At 42.5% G+C, this 22572-nt stretch overlaps 1 protein-coding gene across 1 annotated transcript in view; it reads left to right on the top strand.

Annotated features, from left to right (window-relative positions):
- The window catches only part of DNAH3 (dynein axonemal heavy chain 3), a 215858-nt gene that overhangs the window by 44941 nt on the left and 148345 nt on the right, over positions 1-22572 (top strand). Inside the window, 7 exon segments of the mRNA XM_021086503.1 lie at positions 3821-4032; positions 8384-8475; positions 12819-12933; positions 16970-17086; positions 17890-18069; positions 20135-20271; positions 21172-21373. Coding sequence (XP_020942162.1) covers positions 3821-4032; positions 8384-8475; positions 12819-12933; positions 16970-17086; positions 17890-18069; positions 20135-20271; positions 21172-21373 — 1055 coding nt within the window.

Consider the following 22572-nt stretch of genomic DNA (forward strand, 5'->3'; position numbering starts at 1 on the left):
CGGGCTCTCTATTCTGTTTCATTGACCTATATGTCTATTCGTCTGTCAATACCAACACTTGATTATTATAGCTATATGTTAAGTCTTGAAGTTGGATAATGTCAATCCCCAACTTTATTCTTCTCCTTCAATATTATATTGGCTATTCTGGACCTTTTGTGTCTCCATATATATCAATGTGTCGATATCTAAAAAAACACTTGCTGGGATTTCGATTGAGATTTTGTTGAATCTTTAGATTAAGCTGGGAAGAACTGACTTCTTGAAATATTGGCTCTTCCTATCCATGAACATTAAATTTTTCTCCATTTATTTTCTTCTTTGATTTCTCTCATTAGAGTTTTTCCTTATAGATGCTATATATATATAGTTATATTTATGCCTAAGTATTTCAGTGTTGGGGTGCTAATGTAAATGGATATATTTTTAATTTCAAATTCCACCATTCATTAATAATATATTAATTTTATTAATATATAATATTAATTTTAAAAGTTAATTAGCTTTTGTGTATTAACCATGTATCCCACAACCTTGCTATAATTGTGAATTAGTTTTAGCAGGTTTTCTTTGTTATAGGTTCTTTCAGATTTTCTATGTAGATGATCATGTCATCTGCAAAGTTTTGTGTCTTCTTTCCCAATCTGTGTACTGTCTTTTTCTACTCTTGTTTTATTGCACTAACTAGCACTTACCACAGAAAGGTGTTGAAAAAGGAGTAATAAGAGGGGACATACTTGCTTTGTTGCTGAACTTTGCAAGAAAGATTCTTGTTTCTTACCATTAAGTATGTTGTTAGCTGTAGGTTTTGGGGGTGGAGTGGGGCATTAGCTGTGGCATGAGGAAGTTCCTGGGCCAGGAATCAAACCCACACCACAGCTATAACTAGAGCCACAGCAGTGACAACACCTGATCCTTAACCCATTAGGCCAAGAGGGAATTCCAGCTGTAGGTATTTGTAGATGTTTATCCAGTTGAGGAAATTCTCCTTTATTTGTCATTTGCTGACAGTTTTCATTATGAATGGGTATTGCATTTTTTCAGATGTATTTTCTGACTCTTTTGATATGATCATACGATTTTTCTTCACTAGCCTGCTGATGTAATGAATTATATTAACCAGCTTTTGAATGTTGAAACAACTTTACACACCTGAAATAAATCCCAATTGATTGTGGTGTGTAATTTTTTAATATATTATTGGATTCAATTTCTTAACATTTTGTTGACAATTCTTGCATCTGTGTTCAAGAGATATATTGGTCTTTAGTTTTCTTTTCTTATAGTGTCTTTGTCTGGTTTTGGTAGTGCTGGACCAATAGAATAAGTTAGGAAGTGTTTCCTCTGCTTCTGTCTTCTATAAGAGATTGTGGAAAATTTAGTATTTTCTCTTTCCTAAATGTTTGGTAGAATTCACCAGTGAACACATCTGAGTCTGATGCTTTCTGTTTTGAAAATTATTAACCATGATTCAATTTCTTAACTAGATATATTCAGTTTGTCTGTCTCACCTTCTGTGAATTTTGACAAATTGTGTCTTTCAAGGATTTGGTCTCTTTCACCAAGGTTATTAAAATTGTGGTCATAGAGTTTTTCATGGTATTTGTATATTATCTTTTTAATGTCCATGAGATGTGCAGTGATGTCTCTTCTTTCATTTCTGATGTAATTGGTATCTTATCTTTTTACTTGGTTAGCCTAGCTAGAGATTTATCCATTTTATTGATTTTTTTCAAAGAATCAGATTTTGGTTTTATTATTTCTTTTCTTCTGTTTACTTTGGTTTTAATTTACTCATATTTTAGTAGTTTCCTAAAGTAGAAGCATAGATTATTGAGTTTAGGCCTCCATTTTTTTCTAATATATATTCAGTGCTATAAATTTTCCTCTAAATATTTCTTTCCCTATATCCCACAACTTTTAATGTTAATTTTTATTTTCGTTTAGCTCAAAATATATATATATTTATATTTTAGGGCCACATTCACAGCATATGGAAGTTCCCAGGCTAGGGATCAAATCGGAGCTACAGCTGCCAGCCTACACTAGAGCTACAGCAATGCAAGATCCGAGCTGCGTCTGCGACCCACAACTTATGGCAACATCAGATCCTCAACCCACGGATGGAGGCCAGGGATCGAACCATGTCCTCATGGATACTGGTTGGGTTCATTGCCACTGAGCCACAAGGGGAACTCCCTCAACATATTTTTAAATTTCTCTTGATATTTCTTCTTTGATCCATGTGTCATTTAAAAGTATGTTGTTTAATTTCCAAGTGTTTGGGGATTTTTCCAGCTATCTTTCCGTTATTGAGTTATAAGACTGAAAATCCTTGCCTTGTTTTTGATCTTAGGGAGAAAGTATTCCATCTTTCACCATTAAATATAGTGGGATTTCTTGCTTTTATTTTTTTAGATCCACTTTATTATAGTATGCTTAACATGTAAAAAACTATACATATTTAATTAATTTACGTTAATACAAAAATGTGTTAGTGTAGATTTTTCATAGGTGCCCTTCCTTTATCAGACTGAGGATGCTCTCTTGTATTCCTAGTTTGTTTAGAGGGTTTTTTTTAATCATGAATGAATATTGGATTTTTGTCAAAAGCTTTTTCTGCATCAGTGTACATTATCATGTGATTTTCCTTCTTTTGACTGTTAATATAGTTTATTACATTTTGATTTTCAAATAGTAAATCAGACTTGCATAAGTCATGCATATTTTCTTTCTAAAAAATTTAATATGTTATTACTTAACAAAAATGCTAATTTGATAAAGCATGTCATTAATTAATGAAGCTATGTGAGTGAATCTATATTTAGTCTTGGCCACCCTGAAAGAACAGTATTTTTGAGTTAATTAGCAACATCATAAAGCAAGCATTAATACTAATTTGAAATATCAAAGGGGGAGGAAGCAGCAGCATAAATAGACTGACTGTGAAACCCGACTGCTATAAGAGCCCTGTAAAAGAAAAGGGGGAGAAAAAAATTAATTTTTTGGTAAAGTTTTTTCCATAAATGAGATGTCATTTTCTGTTTTTAAAATAATCTGTTTTTAAATATTTTCAAACTTACATAACAACTGTCAGAACTATACGGTTAACTCCCATGTCCCTATTCATACACACTCCCCAGTTGTTAATATTTCACAGCATTTGTGGCACACCCTTTGATGCTTCTACAAGAGCATCTACAACTTATACTAACAATCGATTGCCTTTTTTTTTCTTGTTTTTTTCTTTTTGTCTTTTTAGGGCCACGCCCGTGGCATATGGAAGTTCCCAGGCTGTGGTTCGAATTGGAGATGTTGCTGCTGGCCTGCACCACAGCCACAGCAATGCCAGATCCAAGCCGTGTCTACACCAGCCTACATCACATCTCCCTGCAATGCTGGATCCTTAACCCACTGAGCGAGGCCAGGGATCGAACCTGCATCCTCATGGATGCGAGTCAGATTTGTTTCTGCTGAGTCATGACAAGAGCCCCTAACAATTGATTCCCTAACTACACGTACATTGTATGTCAGGCATTATGTCAGCTGCCTTATTTATCTCACACAATTTTCACAGTCACTCTCCAAGGCATCTGTTATTACTCCTGTGTCACAGGTGAGACTGCTGGGGCTTAGAACAGTTCAGTCACCATGCCCAGGGCTTCACTGGCTAAGTAGAGGTTTCAAACCCAACTCCAAAGCCGGTGCTTGCTCCACATCCATCCCATAGGCTCAGATCTAAATTCAGGGAATTAAAGGCCCACAGGACTAACACTGCTTGGTGATCTGATCTTTCCCTCTCCCGTCTTTTCTGTTTCAGGGCCTCTCTTTCTACTGAATGCTGAGGAAATCACAGAGGAAGTAGGGAATATGTGGAGGACGATGTATAAATTGACCAAGACCCTAGCCGATGTACCTGCACCCAGGCGCTTAGCAGAAAATGTGAAAATCAAGATTGATAAATTCAAGCAGCACATCCCTATCCTCAGCATTTCCTGCAACCCAGGAATGAAAGACCGGCATTGGCAGCAGGTCCCTGTCACTGCCCACCCCCAGCCAGCCCAACCCGTCCCTGGCCCTGGGAACCCTTTGAGAAGCTGAGACCATTGATGGGTCAAGCTGTTGCTTTCTGAAAGGAGAAGCTGCTTGACGCCAAACGGGTAGTAAAGGAGGGAGTAAGGCGATGACAGCCCTCTGAGGGAAGGGGATAACCACCTGCATCTCCCCAGAAACAGGTCGATCCTTTTCTCCAGGGACTGCATTGCTGGTGGTTGAGTGTTGTCCCAGCCAGTGGCCACAAAGGCTTTCCTTATCTGCTTTTCTAAGCAAATGGCTGCCCTGGGTCCTAAAAGGTGATCAGGATGTGGAATTACAATGGGAGGGGCCTGGATTTCTTCCTTGTCCTAGGCCACACAGGAGAGAAAGTCACGTCTATGCCTGGGGGCTCCTAACAGTGCCAGATGATTCCTGCTTGGGCTGTCTGTGGTATTGTCTGACAGGCTCTGTGCAGTCTTTTTCAGCCTTTTGAGTCTATAAATGAGAATAACAAATATTCTCCCTAAAAATGGTGGGATTTTTATAAGCAACCAAGTATGAGAGTTATATAAATATGGTGTGAATAGTAAGCAGAAAAAAAAGAGAGAACTCAGTGTGTTTCTAAAATAGTCATCACATTCAAGGGCCTTGAAACGTCGTCTCTACCAGGGAGTTGCTCTGTGTGGAGGTGGAGATGAAACTGACTCTCCAGAGGCAGATTCCTCTCTCCCTGGGCCTGGAATTCCCTCTCTGTGAACCATGCACAAGACTGAGGACATTGTCTCTAGAAGGACTCAGTCTGAGAGCACACCCATTACCTTCCAGTCAATGGAGCCTGCACCCAGTGGCTAGAGGTATTCTCATCTCTCTCCTGGGACAACAGAGATCTGGTACATGAGAGAGTCAGGATTTTTCTGTAGATTGGAGCTGCTTTCAGGTTCCCAGAAAGCCTTGAAAATCAAGACTTAAGCAGAAGGTGTAAAGAAAGACAGAGGAGGTCCCCTGGGAGACTTCTGGTCTTGAGCTGCCCCAGGAGAGGGATCTGCACAGGGGCAGCTGCCTTCACTTGGTACGTATGCCATGCCTCTTCCTGTGGACCTAGCCTGATTGGAACTTTGAGCCATTCAGAGGGTTAGGGAGTTAGGTAGACAGGTGCCCTGCAGCAATGCTAGGTCTCTGCCTAAAATAGCACTATAGAAAGTGCCTTCATCAATGGCATTTAAACAGTGCTCCAGGGGACTCAGAAAAACACCCCCTCCATCTGGTGCTTCCCCTTTGATGACACTGTTCTCACACATGGGAAATTTAAGAATCCCAACCATTGGAGTTCCTGCCATGGCTCAGCAGAAACAAATCTGACTAGTATCCATGAGGACGCAGGTTCGATCCCTGGCCTCTCTCAGTGGGTTAAGGATCTGGTGTTGCTGTGACATGTGGTGTAGGTTGCAGATGCAGCTCCAATCCCATGTGGCTGTGGCTGTGGCTATGGTGTAGGCCAACAGCTGCAGCTCCGATTCGCCCCTTAGCTTGGGATCTTCCATATGCTATGGGTGCTGCCCTAAAAAGACAAAAAGAATCCTAACCATTCGTAGACACTAAAAATTTTCATTTATAGGCCACTTAGATGGACAAATTGGGGGGTAAAAAAATTCCCTGGAATTAAAGTCATAATAACATTGACAGTTAAAGTGTATTGCATACCAGCTATGCCCTGGGAACTGTTATATACTTTATATAGATTCTCTCATTTCATCCTCCCAACAACCCATTGAAGTAGGGACAATAAATTGTCATGTGGCCAGTGAGTGGTGGGGAAGAGAATTGGAATCTAGGTCTTTTTCACTCAGGCCTGATGGATGAAAAGGGGACGAGAAATATCAGGTCAGGGAGAGGAGTGGACAGTAGGGGGCAGTAAGTGACAGGTAAGAGTGGAGTACACTGTAATCCACTTACTGTAGGTAAGTTACTGTATGGTCAGTTACCATAGATAAGAGGGAAGGTGGCATCTGAATAAAGAGCACCTACAGTGGGGAGTCTCAGTGGGCTGAAGTGTCACAGGTAAGCTCAGAAAGGGCAAAGGCCACCAGATACACTCAGGGCTGCCCCCATTCCCACCTGCATTGTAGGTCACACAACAAGTCACTCTAGTGACAGCCTCTGGGGAAGCATCCTCTGTTCTAATGCCAAACTCCGGAGACCCTTGGGCACAGATTTGGTTCTGGGGAAGGCTCTGCAGGCTAAACCACCTTTAGCTTTCAAGACTACAAAATGAATCTTCTGGGGTCATGAGGGGGTTGTGTTAGGATTTCTGACCATTACCCAGAACTTAGGCAGGAAAGACTAGTCTCTGTGTTTGAGACAGAGACTTTGCTGATACTGTGGCTTAAAACAAGATAGAACACGGTAACATAGCACTGAAGAGTACTGGAGCTGGCCCTCTAGGGCACTGCTGCCCAGTGGAACTATAACACGAGCATATGTGCAATTTTAAAGTTTCTAGTAGCCACGTTCTTTAAAAGCGTAAACAGGTGAAGTGAATTTTATGAACCTATTTAACCAAACTTCTCTAAAACATTGTCAGGTCAATAGTCAAGCAATATAAAAGTGTTAATGTGATCACTCCCATTACAGTTTCCCTACTAAGTCTTTGAAATAGGGTGTGCTTTTGCCTACAGCACAACTCCATGTAGATTTAGTCACACTGCAAATTCTCAATGGTGACAAGGGGTTCGTGGTTATGTACTGGATGGCATAACTTCAGGCTCGTAGAAAATCAGATGCCTTGTTAATCTCTATAACAAACAAAAGCAATTTAAAAAATAAAACTACAGGCCTCTGAGTCCTTCCATAGGCCAAGTACTAGGCGAGGTGCTTTACACAGTTGTGTCATTTAAACCCAGAGAGAGTGTGTTGTTCTAAGCCATATTTTTAGGTACTAGAGAATAAATGCGAGCCTAGGGCTACCAGGAGCAGTTGTGCAGATTGTGCTCTAGGGACTGCTACTTTTGTGCAGTACAGTGTGAATTGTACTTTCTAGGGTTTATCCAGTGTATAACCTGCACAGTTATACATAGAAGACCTGCAGGAAACACTAGCATGTGATGGATGAAAGCTTTGGAGTCAGAACTGGATCCAAATCCCTATTCTGCAATGGCTCTTAGGGTCTATTAGAGAGATGGTCTTAGACCAGAGACTTAATTTCTTTGTCTCAGTTTCTTTCTATGTAAAACAGGAATGATGACACATTGGTACCTTCCTCACCATGTTGGGAGAATGAAATAAGTATGTAAAGCTTTTAAAACAGTTGCCTACATAGTAAGCCCTCAATAAATGTTCAGTATCTTTATTATTTCCATTACCTTAATGGTCCTCCAGGTGTCCTCAGAATCCAGCCTGGAAGGTATTTGAATTAGTTGGTTCATCCACGCTTTTCATGCCACAAGTACTTAATTGATGCCTACTGAATACCAGGCTGCAAGAACGCAGCGCTAAATAAGACAACGTGACTCATCTTTCATGTCCCGTCCTGCCCTGATATTCTTTCATCCTGATGGAGCTGGACAGAGACAAAACTGGGCAGTAGATGAGGGTTTTTTTTTACAGCAGCTCATTCCCCTCAGCCCGCATCCGCTTCTTGAGCACACAAAACCTTCATACTGCCCAGATGTCTCAGTCCCTAAGAATAGTGCTCAAAAGCTGTCGGAGACTTCATCAAAGACCTTTTTCAGGGGTATTTTCACTTAAAAGAAAGGTTCAGGTAATATTTATGTGAAAGGAAGAGGCACAAGGAATGCTAACATTTCCAACAAGCTGGATTGAGAAGGAAGATTTTGGTGGAGGAGAACTTCCTCCTTCCCAGCATCCTCTCTTCACAGAAGGTGGGGATCTGCCTGATCCATGTACTCACAACTTCCTCCTCCTTTTATTCAGCAAACCCTTATTGTAGCTTTTGTCAAGCCCCAGGTTTGTTCTGTACGCAGCCCTGAGAGAACAGAACAACCAAGATCTGGTTGTGAGCCTGTAAGATGCTCACGAGTTTGCATCATGCCAAGTCCTGGTGGGAGAATAACCCCCAGGAAACTAGACACAATGCAAGGTGGCCCTAGGCTGCCTCCCAAATCCTCAGACCTGCAACCTCCAATTCAGTAGCCACTAGGTGCATGCAGCTATTTAAAGTAAAATTAAATAAAATTGGAAAATCAGTGCCTCAGTCACACTAGCTACATTTCCAGGGCTCTGTAGCTGAGTGTGCCTGGTGGCTCCTGCACAAAAAGGCACAGATGGACAACATTTTGGTCATTGCAGAAAGTCTACCTTGGACAATACACACTTGTTTTTCTCTTTGCAGATCAGTGAGATTGTCGGCTATGAAATAAAGCCCACTGAAACGACTTCCCTCTCAAACATGCTGGAAATTGGATTTGGCAAATTCATTGAAAAGTAAGGCTTCTCCCTTCCTTCAGAGAGTTTTTTTGGTCAAAGTATCTGTCAGTTCCCACAACAATATTTATGACTGAAAGACCTCGTAGCAGGCTGCTTTTCTCATTCTGATTGACTAGCTGCTAGTGAAGTTCTCGTTTTCAGCTGCAGGGTTGATGTCAGATTATGACTCGAAAATTGAGTCAGAGATTTTATTTCAAAAAGAAATTTTTTTAAAAAGTCCCTTGAACTTGAGTTCCAAGCCCAGGTCTCAGTGACTTTGGGCAAAACCATTTAACCTTTCTGGGCCTGGGTTTCCTCTTCTTTAAACAAACAACAGCAACAAACAGGAGTGGTTCTCTGAGCTCTCAAATTCCATGAAGTATAGTCAAATGAGAAATCACTTCACTTCTTTCTATCCTTCCCCAAATGCCCCTGGAATTTGAGAATCTGTACTATTTGAACAGCAATTTTTAAGACCAGAGATTCTCAGGATCCCATTTGTTTTTCCACACTTCCTTCAGGGTGATGGGTGGGGAGATGTATTGCTAAGACTAAAGACCCTGTTAGGCAACTGGGTTTGGTTCTCACTCAACATGTGTGGCTCTCAGACTCGTGACCCCAGACCAGCTGCACCAGCATCACCTGGGAACTTGTTAGACATGCGCGTTCTCAGGCCCCATCCCAATCTACTGAATCCGAAATTCTGGAGGTGGACCCTGAAATCTGTGTTTTAACAAGCCATCAAGGTCAGCACTGTCCAGTGCAGGAGCCACTAGCCATGTGTGACTCCTCAGCCCTTGAAATGTAGCTATTCTGAGTTTGATGTGCTGAATGTGTAAAATATAGGCTGGATTTCAAAGACTTATTAAGGAAAAAAAATATCTAATTATTTTAAATGTCGATTATATGTTGAAATGACATTTTTGTATTGACTTAAAAAATACGTTATTAAATTAAATGTATTTCTTTTACTTTTGTAAATGTGGCTACCAGAAACTTTATGATGACATATGTGGCTCATGGTGTATTTCAAATGGACAGCAGTGTTCTAGGCGATAATGATTCTTAACTAGAGTTGGAAAGTTTGCACCTTCACACTGGGGCAGAGCAAGTCTAATCTAAGGTCCTTCCAGGCCTGTCTCTCTGTCTGCTCCGTGAATGCTGTGATGACCCCTCCAGCACCACCACTACTATCCCTCTTTATTTTTTTTATTTTAATTTTTTTAATGATCCTGACCCACCAACCCATGGGGGAGACCTCATGTTGCCCCACCCCAAGGCCTGACCCTATTCCCTGGCTCATTCCCGCTAGTGACAGCTTCAGCTTGAGAGACCTGAAAGGACGTAAATTACCACTTGCCTCCTTATCTTACCCATCTGGACTTTTTATAAGCTGAGTTAACCTCTTAAGGTCCACCCTGAGTCTCTCCCTATCCCTCTCTAATGAGCAGGCCTAGAGGCATGTGAATTTTCACCAGGGTTATGTTATTTTCTTAAAGGACCTCATTTTGCCCAATAAGATGTTCCCAAGAAATACCAGCTCTACAACACTTATGCTGCTCTCAGCGTTTTATGTACATTAACCAACTTATCTATCATAGCTCCCTAATATTCTAGCTAATTTTATTCACATTTTACAGATGAGGAAATTAATTGATTAGAGAGATGAACGCTCCAGAAATCACAGTAGTAACTAAAAACACCAAAAGTGAGTCCAGGCTACCTGACTTCAGAGCCTTGACCATCACCCTTTTCTGTCTGAAAAGATAAACCCACCTGCAGAGACAGAGACTGAGCTAACACACAGCCGCTGTGCCATACTTCATGCCAGCGTGCTCAGCTGTGACAAATCCAGAAGTGGTGAGGCCTTGGCCAAGATGTTTACCTCTGTGTGCTCCAGTCTCCTTATCTGTAAAATGGGAATAATAATAGGTGATTGGAGTTATTGTGAGGATTATGAGATAAGACATGTTCCCTTAATGATTGAACACCTTAGTTCTCAGCTACTGCCTCTTAGGCAGGTGTGATATTCCCACCAGCCCATAGTTAAGTCAGTTTTATCACAGCCCATAGTTAGCAAGCATCTTTAACACATTTGGGTAAGGTCAACTCTTGCTATAGTTTGTGGACACCCAATCCCATGAATCCCTCCCCTGTGTAATGATTTGCATAATTATAAGCCGTAAGGCATGTTACAAGCATTTTATCTTCTTTAATTATACCAGCAACCCCTGATATGAGCAGATGGAGACCGAAGGCCTGTCAAGTGACTTGGTCATGGCCACAGGCCAGTCTGTTTGTCTCCTACTCATCTGGGTTGGCACCTGCCTTCATTGTTCTCTCTAGACCTACTCATTTCAGTTGTCTCCTAAGAAGGCCACATTTAGGATGATGACCAGGCTGCTGAGGTCTTGATCAGCCACTGTTTAGCATTATCCATGCCTCTTCTACCTCCCTGCATGAAGCTAAATGAGGGCTTTCTGCTCTGTTGAGTTGCCCAATTTGGCTGACCACATGTGAGCCATTGTATTGGTCCCCTGATAAAGAGAAGGGAGAAGGCAAAAAGTGGAGGAGGTGGGAACACCAGGTTAGGAGTCAGAGGATCTGGGATCTAGACCTGGTTCTAGCACTCCCCAGCTGTGTGTGTGGCTTTGGACATGTCACCTGCTTCCTCTGAGCTTCAGTTTTGTAATCTGGAAGTAAAGATCGGATGGCCAAGGAAGCCATGTGCTGAGACATAAAGAAAAATCCTTCCTCTTTCCTCCAAGGACTTTGCTTTTCAATTCTTTGGCCATACCTGGGTTTAGGATCCAGCTCTCCTACGTAACATATAGAGGGATGGACCCATTACACTGGGAGAAAGTGTTTTTTTAAAAGATAGAGACAGGGAGTAGAGTAAAAGGATCTTATAAATTAACAGAAGTTCTAGGATATGAATAAGTCAGGATAATAATTCTGAAGTAAATGGGAGTAATAAGGAGTAATGAAAATGGAAAAAGGCCTTAAAATTGTGGTTCTCAACTGGGGATTTCAACCTCCTTGGAACACTTGGCATTATCTGAAGACGTTTTTTAAAAGTTATAGTTGATTTACAGTGTTGTGTCAATTCTGCTACACAGCAAAGTAACTCAGTCAAACACGTATATACATTCTTTATACATATATTATACTCTTTCATATTGTATTTCCATCATGGTCTATTCCAGGAGATTGGATAGAGTTCTCTGTGCTATACAGTAGGACTCTATTGTCTACCCATTGTAAGTATAATAGTTTGCATCTACTAACCCCAAACTCCCGGTTCATCCCACTCCCTCTCCCCTCCCCCTTGCCAACCACAAGTCTGTTCTCCATGTCTGTGAATCTGTTCTTTCTTTCTTTCTTTCTTTTTTTTTTGTCTTTTGTCTTTTTAGAGCCACACCCATGGCATATGGAGGTTCTCAGGCTAGGGGCTGAATCAGAACTGCAGCTGCCAGCCTACACCACAGCCACAGCAATGCGGGATTCGAGCTGTGTCTGAGACCTACACCGCAGCTCACGGCAACGCCAGATCCTTAACCCACTGAGCGAGGCCAGGGATCGAACCTGTGTCCTCATGAACACCAGTCGGGTTCGTTAACCACTGAGCCACGACAGGATCTCCCCTGTTTCTGTTTTGTAGATTGGTTCTCTGGAGACAGTTTTGGTTGCCGCAGTGACCAGGGGTGGAGACTGGGGGGAGTCAGCTACCGTCATCTAGTGGATAGCAGCCAAGGATGCAGCTAAACATCCTACAGAGCACAGGACAGTCCCCACAACAAAGAATTATTCACCTTGTGTTCGTTGTCTAGGGCTCCTATAACAAATATCATAGACTAAGTGGCTTAAATAACAGAAATTTATTTTCTCATGGTTCTGGAGGCTTGAAGTCCAAGATCCAGGTTTGGGCAGGATTGATGTCTTCTGAGACCTCTCTCCTTGGCTTGCAGATGCCACTTCCTGTGTGTGTCTGTGTCTTACTCTCCTCTTCTTATAAGGGCACCAGTCATATTGGATTAGGACCCATCTTAATGACCTCATTTTAATTTAACTACCTCTTTAAAGACCCTGAGTCCAAATAGGTTACCTCACATTCTGAGGTCCAGTCTGGGAGGGAGGTTAGGACCTCAACACACAGTTTTTGGAGGGATGCAATTCAGCCCATAACACAGCTCCAAACGTCACTGGAGATAGCTAGTAAATATTAGAGTAAGATGGTAAACATTTTAGTAAAAGGAAGGGCTGTTTTTAAATTTCTCTAGAGACTGAGCTGAAACTCCTCCTTTGGTGTGGTTTTGCTGCCTCCTCCTGTTGATGTTACTGTCTCTGTGTTCTCTCTTTAGACTTGAACCCATTGGTGCAGCTGCCAGTAAGGAATACTCTTTGGAGAAAAACTTGGAGAAAATGAAGTTAGACTGGGCTAGCATGACCTTCAACTTTGTGAAGTACAGGGACACTGTAAGTCTCAGTTCACCTGTCCAGCCCCTGGAGAGCAACCCTTTTATTATGTAGTAAATTACAGAGGGATTCATTCAGGATTGCAGCAAAGAGTTCCCACTGTGGCTCAGGGGGTTAAGTACCCAGCGTTGTCTCCGTGAGGATGCAGGTTTGATCCTTGGCCTTGCTCAGCATCCAGCATTGCCACAAGCTGTGGCATAGGCCCCTGCTGCAACTCTAATTTGACCCCGAGTCCAGGAACTTCCATATGCCACAGGTGTGGCCATAAAAGAATTGCAACAACTCAAGCAAGAAGGATCCTTTACACCGTTTTTTAAAAAAATTTAGGAGTTCCCATCTTAACTCAGTGGAAATAAATCTGACTAGGATCCATGAGGATGCAGGTTCAGTCCCTGGCCTTGCTCAGTGGGTTAAGGATCTAGCATTGCCGTGAGCTGTGGTGCAGGTCACAGACATGGCTCAGATCTGGTGTTGCTGTGCTTGTGGTGTAGGCCAGTGGCTACAGCTCTGATTAGACCCTTAGCCTGGGAACCTCCATATGTATATTTGCCCTAATAAGACAAAAAAATTTTTTGAGATATAATCAACATATAACATTGTGTATGTTTAAGGTGTACAACGTGTTGATTTAATCCATTTGAATGTTGCAACATGATTACTCCCCTAGCTAACACCTCTGTCACCTCCCATCATCTCCTCTTTCCTTTTTTGTGGTAGGATAATTAAGGTCTAGTGTCCTAATCAGCTTGGAAGTTTTTAATACAGTGTTGTTGTCTGCAGTCACCGTGCCGTCCCATTAGTTTATTGTCTCCTATCTGCCTTCCTTTGCCAGTCAGCCTTCTTCCCGGGCACCACCACAGAGGGATGTGCTTTCAAATGGCCTTTTGATTCAGAGCAACAATCTTTCTCTTGAGAAGGAGATGGACAAGACTCCTGAATTAGCCTTTCCTGGGGAGGGCACCCCAAGTCCCTCAAAAGCATACCTGAAGTAGAGAATGCTTAGCACATCTCCGGTGTTATTATATTAAGTGTCGGAATTACCTGAGGATCTTTCTAAAGTGCATGTTCTGAGTTTCTGCACATCCAACAAGCTCCCAAATAATATCAAAGCTGTGGTCTCTGAATAGCAAGAGTGTACACTTCTTTCTTGTCACTGGCATTGTAGAACATTTAAGTTCCTAGAGTACATGCGAGGGTACCTATGCCTAAAGGATTTGCTCAGCTATCTCCTGGGTCTGGCTTGCTCTTAGGATGCATGATGAGTGGGAGGGCTTGCTGCTTGGGTGAGCAGTACATCATGGTGACCACAGGCTGAAACTCACATCCTGTAGACCAATAGCTCTTAAAGCGGTGCTTCTCAATTCCATGTGTGTGTCGGGGATGAGTGGGTGGGATTCCCACGCCACCATGCAATTCTCTGACACAAGCTAGGTGTCCTACAACTCAACTCAATTCTGACACTGTCTACCTAGAGACAGCATCAGATCCACAGGTTAAGAGTTCCATCCTACAAGGCTGCAAACCCTCTCACCTCCCACGTCAGATCCCAGTCTCAAGCCCAGGTGATCACCTGTATTTCTGACCCACCAGCTATAGATTGGAGGTCACAACAAACCCTCCTTGGGTTTAATTAATTTATTAGAACTCAGAGAAACAGTTTATTTACTAGGTCACCAGTTTATTAGGAAAGGATATAGAACCCAGGAGCAGCCAGGTGGAGAAGAGGTGCACAGAGCAGGGTGTGGCGGGAGGGGTACGGAGCTTCCATGCTCTCTCTGAGCACACCACTCTCCCCAAATCTCCACATGTTCGTCAACTCAGAAGCTCTCTGAATGCTCTCCTTTGGGGTGTTTCTAGAGGCTTCGTTACATTGGCATAATTGATTAACCCATTGGCCATTGGTGAGTGAACTCAATCTCTGTACCCCTTCCTCTCCCAGGAGGTCAGGATGGTGGGACTGAAAGTCCCAACCCTCTAATCACAGGATTGGCTCTTTGGCCCCAACCATAGGTTTGGTCTACAAGTCACCTCATTAACAAAACAAAAGACACTTTTTATTGCTCTCATCCCTTAGGAAATTCCAAGGATTGTAGGAACTGCACCAGCAAAAGGGGCAAAGACCAAATATGCATTTCTTATTATAAATCACAATACCATTCCTGGCCTGGGCATCTTTATTTTTAAGGCACTTGTGGTTTTTCTCAAGCACAGTGTGGATTGAGAACTAAAACTAAAGCAAAGGCTCCTGTACATCCCTCCCCACTGGAATGCATGTTACCCTTTGTGACTTCTTTTCCTCTTTGTCTAGAGGCCTTGTTTTTTTTTGTTTATTTGTTTTTGGTTTTTTTTTTTTTTGGCTTTTTGCTATTTCTTTGGGCCACTCCCACGGCATATGGAGGTTCCCAGGCTAGGGGTCTAATTGGAGCTGTAGCTGCCAGCCTACGCCAGAGCCACAGCAATTTGGGATCCGAGCCGCGTCTGCAACCTACACCACAGCTCATGGCAACGCCGGATCCTTAACCCACTGAGCAAGGGCAGGGATTGAACCCGCAACCTCATGGTTCCTAGTCGCATTTGTTAACCACTGCGCCACGACGGGAACTCCAAGAGGCCTTGATTTCACTTGGCTAAGAACTATAGACGAGCCAACTATAGACGAGCCTCACTCCCTATAGTGAGGGAGGAGAACTGAGGGCTTCTCCCAGTAAGACCGGGCCACGCAGGTCCCAGCAACTTGGTATTACACAGTCTGATTGGATTCATTACTGCTAGAGGCTGTGAACTGAGATGAGGAATTAAGTCGGGGGGCCTGGTAACGGCTCAGTTATATCTAGTTATACCAGTCCTTGGAGATTTTTGTTTTTGCTTTTGTTTGTCTTTTTGTCTTTTTAGGGCTGCACCTGTGGCATATGGAGGTTCCCAGGCTAGGGGTCGAATCCGGAGCTGTAGCTGCCAGCCTACACCACAGCCACAGCATCGCCATATCCTAGCCACACCTTCGACCTACACCACAGCTCACGACAACGCTGGATCCTGGGCCAGGGGTTGAACCCGCAACATCATGTTTCCTAGTCAGATTCATTTCTGCTGCGCCTCGATGGGAACTCCTCCGCAGTTTTTGACTCAAGTAGCCTAGGATCAACAGCAAGATGGGAGTCAAACTACTACTTTATTAATAGCTGGACACACCTCCCAGTGCAGAGCTACTAGTATAAGGTAGATGAGAGAATATATCCTAGCTCCAGATTAACCACACAGATGTAGGCTTGAAGGAAGTGAAACAGAAACGAGGAAGACCAGACCTGCCACGAGGGGACTTATCAGCTTGCTTGCCTCAAAGTCCGGGAGGAAAAGGGGCTGACCTTTAAGGCACCTTAACTAGTAGCAAAATATGGCCCAATAATTGTTTAGTCAGAGGTTCCCAAACTGGTTCACAGTGCTCTTGGTGTCTGAGTACTTTTTTTCATGGTTCCCTTCCCTAGTTCAAAAGAAATACTTAACAGCTTTGTTTTTTGAAATAATTAGGTTCAAACAGCTTAAAAGTATTTGTGTCCATCAGCTTAACAACAGTCTGGAAAAAAAAAAAACATATAAATTGAAAGAAAAACATTTGGATTTTATTTTTGAGTAACCACAGTTATTTCCTGTGAACTTGCTGCAGTGCCCTGGGGCACACAGTTTGGGAACCAAGGTTGAGGCCTAACCAGATTAGCAGCTGATTCTACCTGAGGGAGAGCCAGGAAAGAAATGAATAGAGAGTCAGGAACATACGGAAGGGAACAGAACTCTTCCTCCCTGCAACAGATGCTAGTTGCAGGTCTAGGGTTGGACCATATTTGATTTCTGCAAAGGAGGTAGAAAAGTGTCTTTAAGGATATTTTCAATGAAGAAAATGGAAATTCCATCCCCGACAAGACATGGATTCCTATGTCCCACTGGGGTGGAGGGCTGAGCTGTGAGGCCTTTGCGGATCATGATGAAAAGTTGAGGGGAGTGGTCTTGCGATTTTGACAGGGCGGGTCGTTTTTATTTGCAGGATACAAGCATCTTGTGTTCAGTTGATGACATTCAACTGCTACTGGATGATCACGTGATAAAGACCCAGACCATGTGTGGCTCTCCATTCATCAAACCAATAGAAGCAGAATGCCGGGTAAGAGGAGCTGAAGTTTGAATGCCTTGTGATGCCCTATTAACTCTGGGTTTCTTCGAGGAGGGGAAAGTTCAGTTTTAAGTTCAGTTAACAGACACACTCACTTTCTCTTGATTGGAAAAAAACAAAAAGCTAAAAGTAATAACTATCCAAGTAAGCCTTTGTAACAGTCTGCTTAATGTTAAATGAGAAAATGAGATGATGTGAATGCATCAAACAGAAATACATTTGGCAACTATCTTGTGGGCTATAATAATCTGGACTATAAACCATGCAAGGTTTGGCCTCCTTTGCTCATTGTTCGTAGAAGTGGGATAGGCTAAGGGCACAGACTCAAGCCAGACTCCCTGGGTTCAAATTCTGACTCTGCCTCTTATTAGTTGTGTGACTTCGAACAAGTTACTTCAACTGTTCTGTATTCGTTTCTCATCTATAAAGTGAATTTTGTAATAATATGTCCCTCATAAATCTGTTGGATTAAATTGCCTTTGCATACATAAAGCACTCAGGCCATCAATTGTCACAGAATAAGCCTTATAACTATTACTGTTACTGTGGTTGTTTTATTATTATTATTCCACTAAGAACAGAACTCCACAAAAGCAAAGACTCTTGTTTTTTTCTTTCATTGCTATATCCACTGTGCCTAGAAGAGTGACCAGAACATAATGGGCACTCAATAAGTATTTGTTGAACAAGTGAATGAGTGAATAAATTAATGAATCTATCTATCTGTTTAGTCGGTGGGCCTGTGATGCAGCGGGCCATGTTAATGATTCAGATATGACATGCTAAATTTGCAGAAGTGGGAAGAAAAGTTGGTTCGTGTGCAGGAAATTTTGGATGCCTGGTTAAAATGCCAAGCCACCTGGTTGTACCTGGAACCAATCTTCAGTTCAGAGGACATCATAGCCCAAATGCCAGAAGAGGGCAGGAAGTTTGCCATCGTTGATAGTTACTGGAAATCACTCATGTCCCAAGCCGTGAGTTTTTACTCCCTAGCATATCTCATCATCAGGAATGTGGGATGCAATGCCACCCTGTCCCATGAAACCTATAAGTAAACTAGACGTTTGCAAATTCAATATCTTTATAAATTTTTTCTAATTTCAAAAGTTATTGTTATTAAAAATTCAAACACAGGGAGTTCCCATTGTGGCTCAGTGGGTTAAGGACCTGACATTGTCTCTGTGAGGATGTGGGTTCAATCCCTGGTCTGACTCTGTGGGTTAAGTATCCTTTGCTGCAAGCTGCAGTGTAGGTTGCAGATGTGGCTCAGATCTGGTGTAGGCCTCAGCTGCAGCTCCAATTTGATCCCTAGCCTGGAAACTTCCATTTGTTGCAGGTACAGCCATAAAAAATTTAAAAAAAGAAAAAGTTCAAACATGGAAATATGAAATAGGAAAAGTAGAGGCCTTTTGAAGTCCCACCTTTGTAAAGGTAACTAATAGCAGTTTAGATAATTTAGTTCTCATTCCCAATGAGGTAGAAGACTTTATTCATTATAGGATAATGAAATAAAACTTTTATAGATTGAGAATCATTTTAGAATTCAGATAATTCTCTATATTCATTTACTCAGTTATTTAACAGTTGTTTATTCAGTACCTAAGATGACCCAGAAATTGCATTAGGAGTCAAAAAATACTTGAAAATGACCAGAATATGTATGATTTTTTCCTTAATAGAATTCACTGTCTTATGAGGAGACAGGCTTGGATAAATAAAAGTCATAGTAGAATTATGTGCAAACAGGAGTTCCCATCGTGGCTCAGTCGTTAATTAATCAGACTGAGAACCATGAGGTTGCTGGTTCGGTCCCTGGCCTCTCTCAGTGGGTTAAGGATCCAGCATTGCTGTGAGCTGTGGTGTAGGCTGCAGACACAGCTCTGATCCCATGCTGCCGTGGCTCTGGTATAGGATTCAACCCCCAGCCTAGGGACCTCCATATGCTGCAGGTGTGGCCCTAAAAAGCAAAAAAACAAAAAAGAAGAATTATGTGCAAACAATTTTTAAAACAGTTTTTAGTTGCCTGGGAGTGTCAGGGAAGCCCTCCAAAGGAGGTGAGTGACTTTGGAAACAAGCCTTGAAGGATGAGTTCACTGGGTTTACAAAGCAACCAGGAACATCAATTGAGAGATGGTATCTTTTTTCCTTTTTGAAGTCAAGTATGCTTAAGTGGGGGCTGACTTTAAGAGCATTTGTCTTTAAAAAAAAAAAAAAAAGAAGAAGAAGAAGAAGCATTTATCTTGAGGGAATTTATCTAATGGGAGTTTATATTGCCCACCAGTTGCGTCAGTTTTCATGATATCCTACTTCCTCCAACTGTATAGTCGATAAGATTCTTTCATTGCTTACTTACAGAAGCCCTCTTAGGGTAGCTCAAAGAAAAAGACCTGAGGGCAGAAAGTAGAGCCCAGGCCAGAGTTCCTGCTGTGGAGCAGTAGGTTAAAGATCTCTTGTTGCTGCAGCTGTGGCATAGGTCGAAGCTGTGGCTCAGATTCGATCCCTCGTCCAAGAAATTCCATATGCCATGGGTGTGGCTGAGAAAGAAAAAGAGAAAAAAAAAAAAAAAAAAAGGGAGAATGAAAGTACAGCCAGGCCTCACAAAGATGGACCTAGAACCCAGAAATCTCTGAGGAATTCACATGGTGCTCTTTCTGTGTCTTCTTCACTCTCTCTCTGTAAACTGGCTTGGTCTGCCACTGGGTCCCATGATGACACATGATCCTCACACAGCAGCAAAGCCCCATCATTCCAGAGACCAGCCCAGACCAGTATAGAATGTCATGGTCTGAATTCCAAAATCCCAGTAGTTAAAATATAATTGGCTTGGTTGGTTTCAGGTGCCCAGTCTCAGCCCAGTCAGGCAGAGGAAGAGGCTCATGTTATATGCGCAATCAGCTTTGTGGGATTAGGAAAGAGATTAGGAAGCAATTAGCAGGATAGGAAGGTCATTAGCCATTGGGCGGTCACACACACATTACAATAACCACTCTCAGAGTCTAGGAATCCCATGGCGATTCTCACCTTTTTTATGGAACCTAGGTGAAGGATACCAGGGTTCTGATGGCAGCAGACCAACCACGGATGGCTGAGAGGCTTCAAGAAGCCAACCTTCTGTTGGAGGACATCCAGAAGGGGCTGAATGATTACTTGGAGAAGAAGAGACTGTTTTTCCCCAGGTATTCAGTATGGTTCTCTTATTTGAAGTTGCCCTCTTGATCCATATATAGGTAAAATTACATTTTCCATACTGACAGTTGGCCTATGGAATACATACCTATTCCATATTCCTTCTAAGTTTCCCAGTCCCCAAGAAACAGCTTTCAGGGATGAGGTGTGTCTTCATGGTCACCATTTAGAGCGAGGTTGAATGGATGCCATTGGAACCAGCTTGGTCACATATCCAGTTGAAGGGGTATAGTAATCATGATTGAGAGCCTGGACTTTGGAGTTTAAACAGGCCTCAGTTGGAGTCGCCAGATTTTCTGTGTATTTATCTTGAGACTTTCAGCAAATCTATTTGAGCCTCAAGTTCTCCACTGTAAAATAGATAGAATAATGGCCCCTAATGATACCAGAACCACCCAGCTGATCTCAGGCCAATTTTCCAAACCAAAGAATTGAGAGCTAAATAAATAGTGGCTATTTTGAGTTTCTAAGTTTTGGGTTAGTTTGTTATGCAAATTAATACCCTGTCACTACAGTGCCGAATAGGGAGGAAAAGCTCAATAACTACTTGGTGGCTGGAGGACTAACCAATATCTAAGGAGGATGTCAATTTCTCCCACTCCCAAGTGAAGTGAAGAGAGGTGATATCAGGACTTTCCATGGTGGCTCATTGGGATAAGAACCTGACAGAGTATCTGTGAGGATGTGAGTTCAATCCCTGGCTTTGCTCAGTGGGTTAAGGATCCAACATTGCCATAAGCTACGGTGAAGGGGAATGGGCCTTAGATAAGACTCTTAGAAGTGGCTGGTGTTCACAGGAGTGTAATCTACCTGTTGGGGATTATCCCCTTGTTCAAAAAAGAGGCTGTCAGAAGAGATTGCAACAGACATCTTCTTTTGCTTCAAAACAGGTTCTTCTTCCTGTCCAATGATGAGCTACTGGAGATCTTGTCGGAGACAAAGGACCCCCTCCGAGTGCAGCCACACTTGAAGAAGTGCTTTGAAGGAATCGCCAAGCTGGAGTTTACATACAATCTGGAGATTGTAGGCATGATCAGCTCAGAAAAAGAAGTCGTTCCATTCAAACAGAAAATCTACCCAGCTCAAGCCAAAGTAACTCCCCTCACTCTTTTTCTCTTTTTTTCTTTTTTTTTTTTGGCTCTTTTCTTCATAACAGAGCAGAACAAAGACAGACAGACCACTTGTTGGTTCAGCATTTGGACTCTGGTTCCAGACTGCCTGGAAGTTGCACATTTTAAATTCCACAACTTAATGACGGGTGACTTTTAGGGTTTAATCTTTGATTGAGTCTGTTTGCTCATCTCTAAGATGGAGATTATATGGCGGTTCACATGACACACTGAGTTTGTGGAAGGATTTCAACTAAATTTGATGTGGAGGCAGTAGCAGGAATCAGATCCAAATATCTAATGCCGTTCAAATCCCCATGAGCAGAGCCCAGTTTAACGGGATCGGGTCAGTCAGACAGCTAATCAACTTCTAGTGGGGACAAGGGCTGGTGAAGGTCAATAATGGAATTAATGCCACTTAACTCAGATTTTTCATGTGTGTGCCCTTATATCATAAGTAAAATGTCAGCTACTTCCACTCCTGCTGAATAGTACAACCCCTAAAGTAAAAGTGGACAAGCACTCTCGGCCTTGTTTTATTGATCATTTTCACCACCTGCACGTTGTAAGTGGCAGCCACCAGCAATCACATCTGGAAACCAGACACCGGCTAGTTCACAAGCACCTCAAGTCAGCAGAACTACCTGAAATTTTAACACTGAATAATATGCTGCACATTCAGATTACCTGTAATGCAGTAAGGAAATCCACCCCCCCACCCCGGTTTGCATCCCGTAGCAATTAAATGAGAATGTCTGGGAGTGGGAGTCAGGCATCCGTAATTTTTCAAGATCTCCAGATGAGTTCAGTGCACAGCAAGGTTTGGAATAATTGCAAGAGTTAAAACTGTTCAATTAGAAATGAGCGATTCATTTTATGAACTGAAACATGAATGTATCATTTGCCTCCTGAAAAGTTGTCTTTCAGAAAATGATGTGAAAGAAAGGCATGTTAGAAACTCCTGGGAGTTCCTGTCGTGGCTCAGTGGTTAATGAACCCGACTAGGAACCATGAGGTTGCCGATTTGATCCCTGGCCTCGCTCAGTAGGTTAAGGATCTGGTGTTGCCGTGAGCTGTGTGTGATGTAGCTCGCAAATGTGGCTCAGATCTGGCATTGCTGTGGCTGTGGCATAGGCCAGAGGCTATAGCTCCAATTGAACCCCTAGCCTAGGAACCTCCATA

Source organism: Sus scrofa, chromosome 3 (assembly GCF_000003025.6).
Source record: "Sus scrofa isolate TJ Tabasco breed Duroc chromosome 3, Sscrofa11.1, whole genome shotgun sequence".
Lineage (NCBI taxonomy): Eukaryota > Metazoa > Chordata > Mammalia > Artiodactyla > Suidae > Sus > Sus scrofa.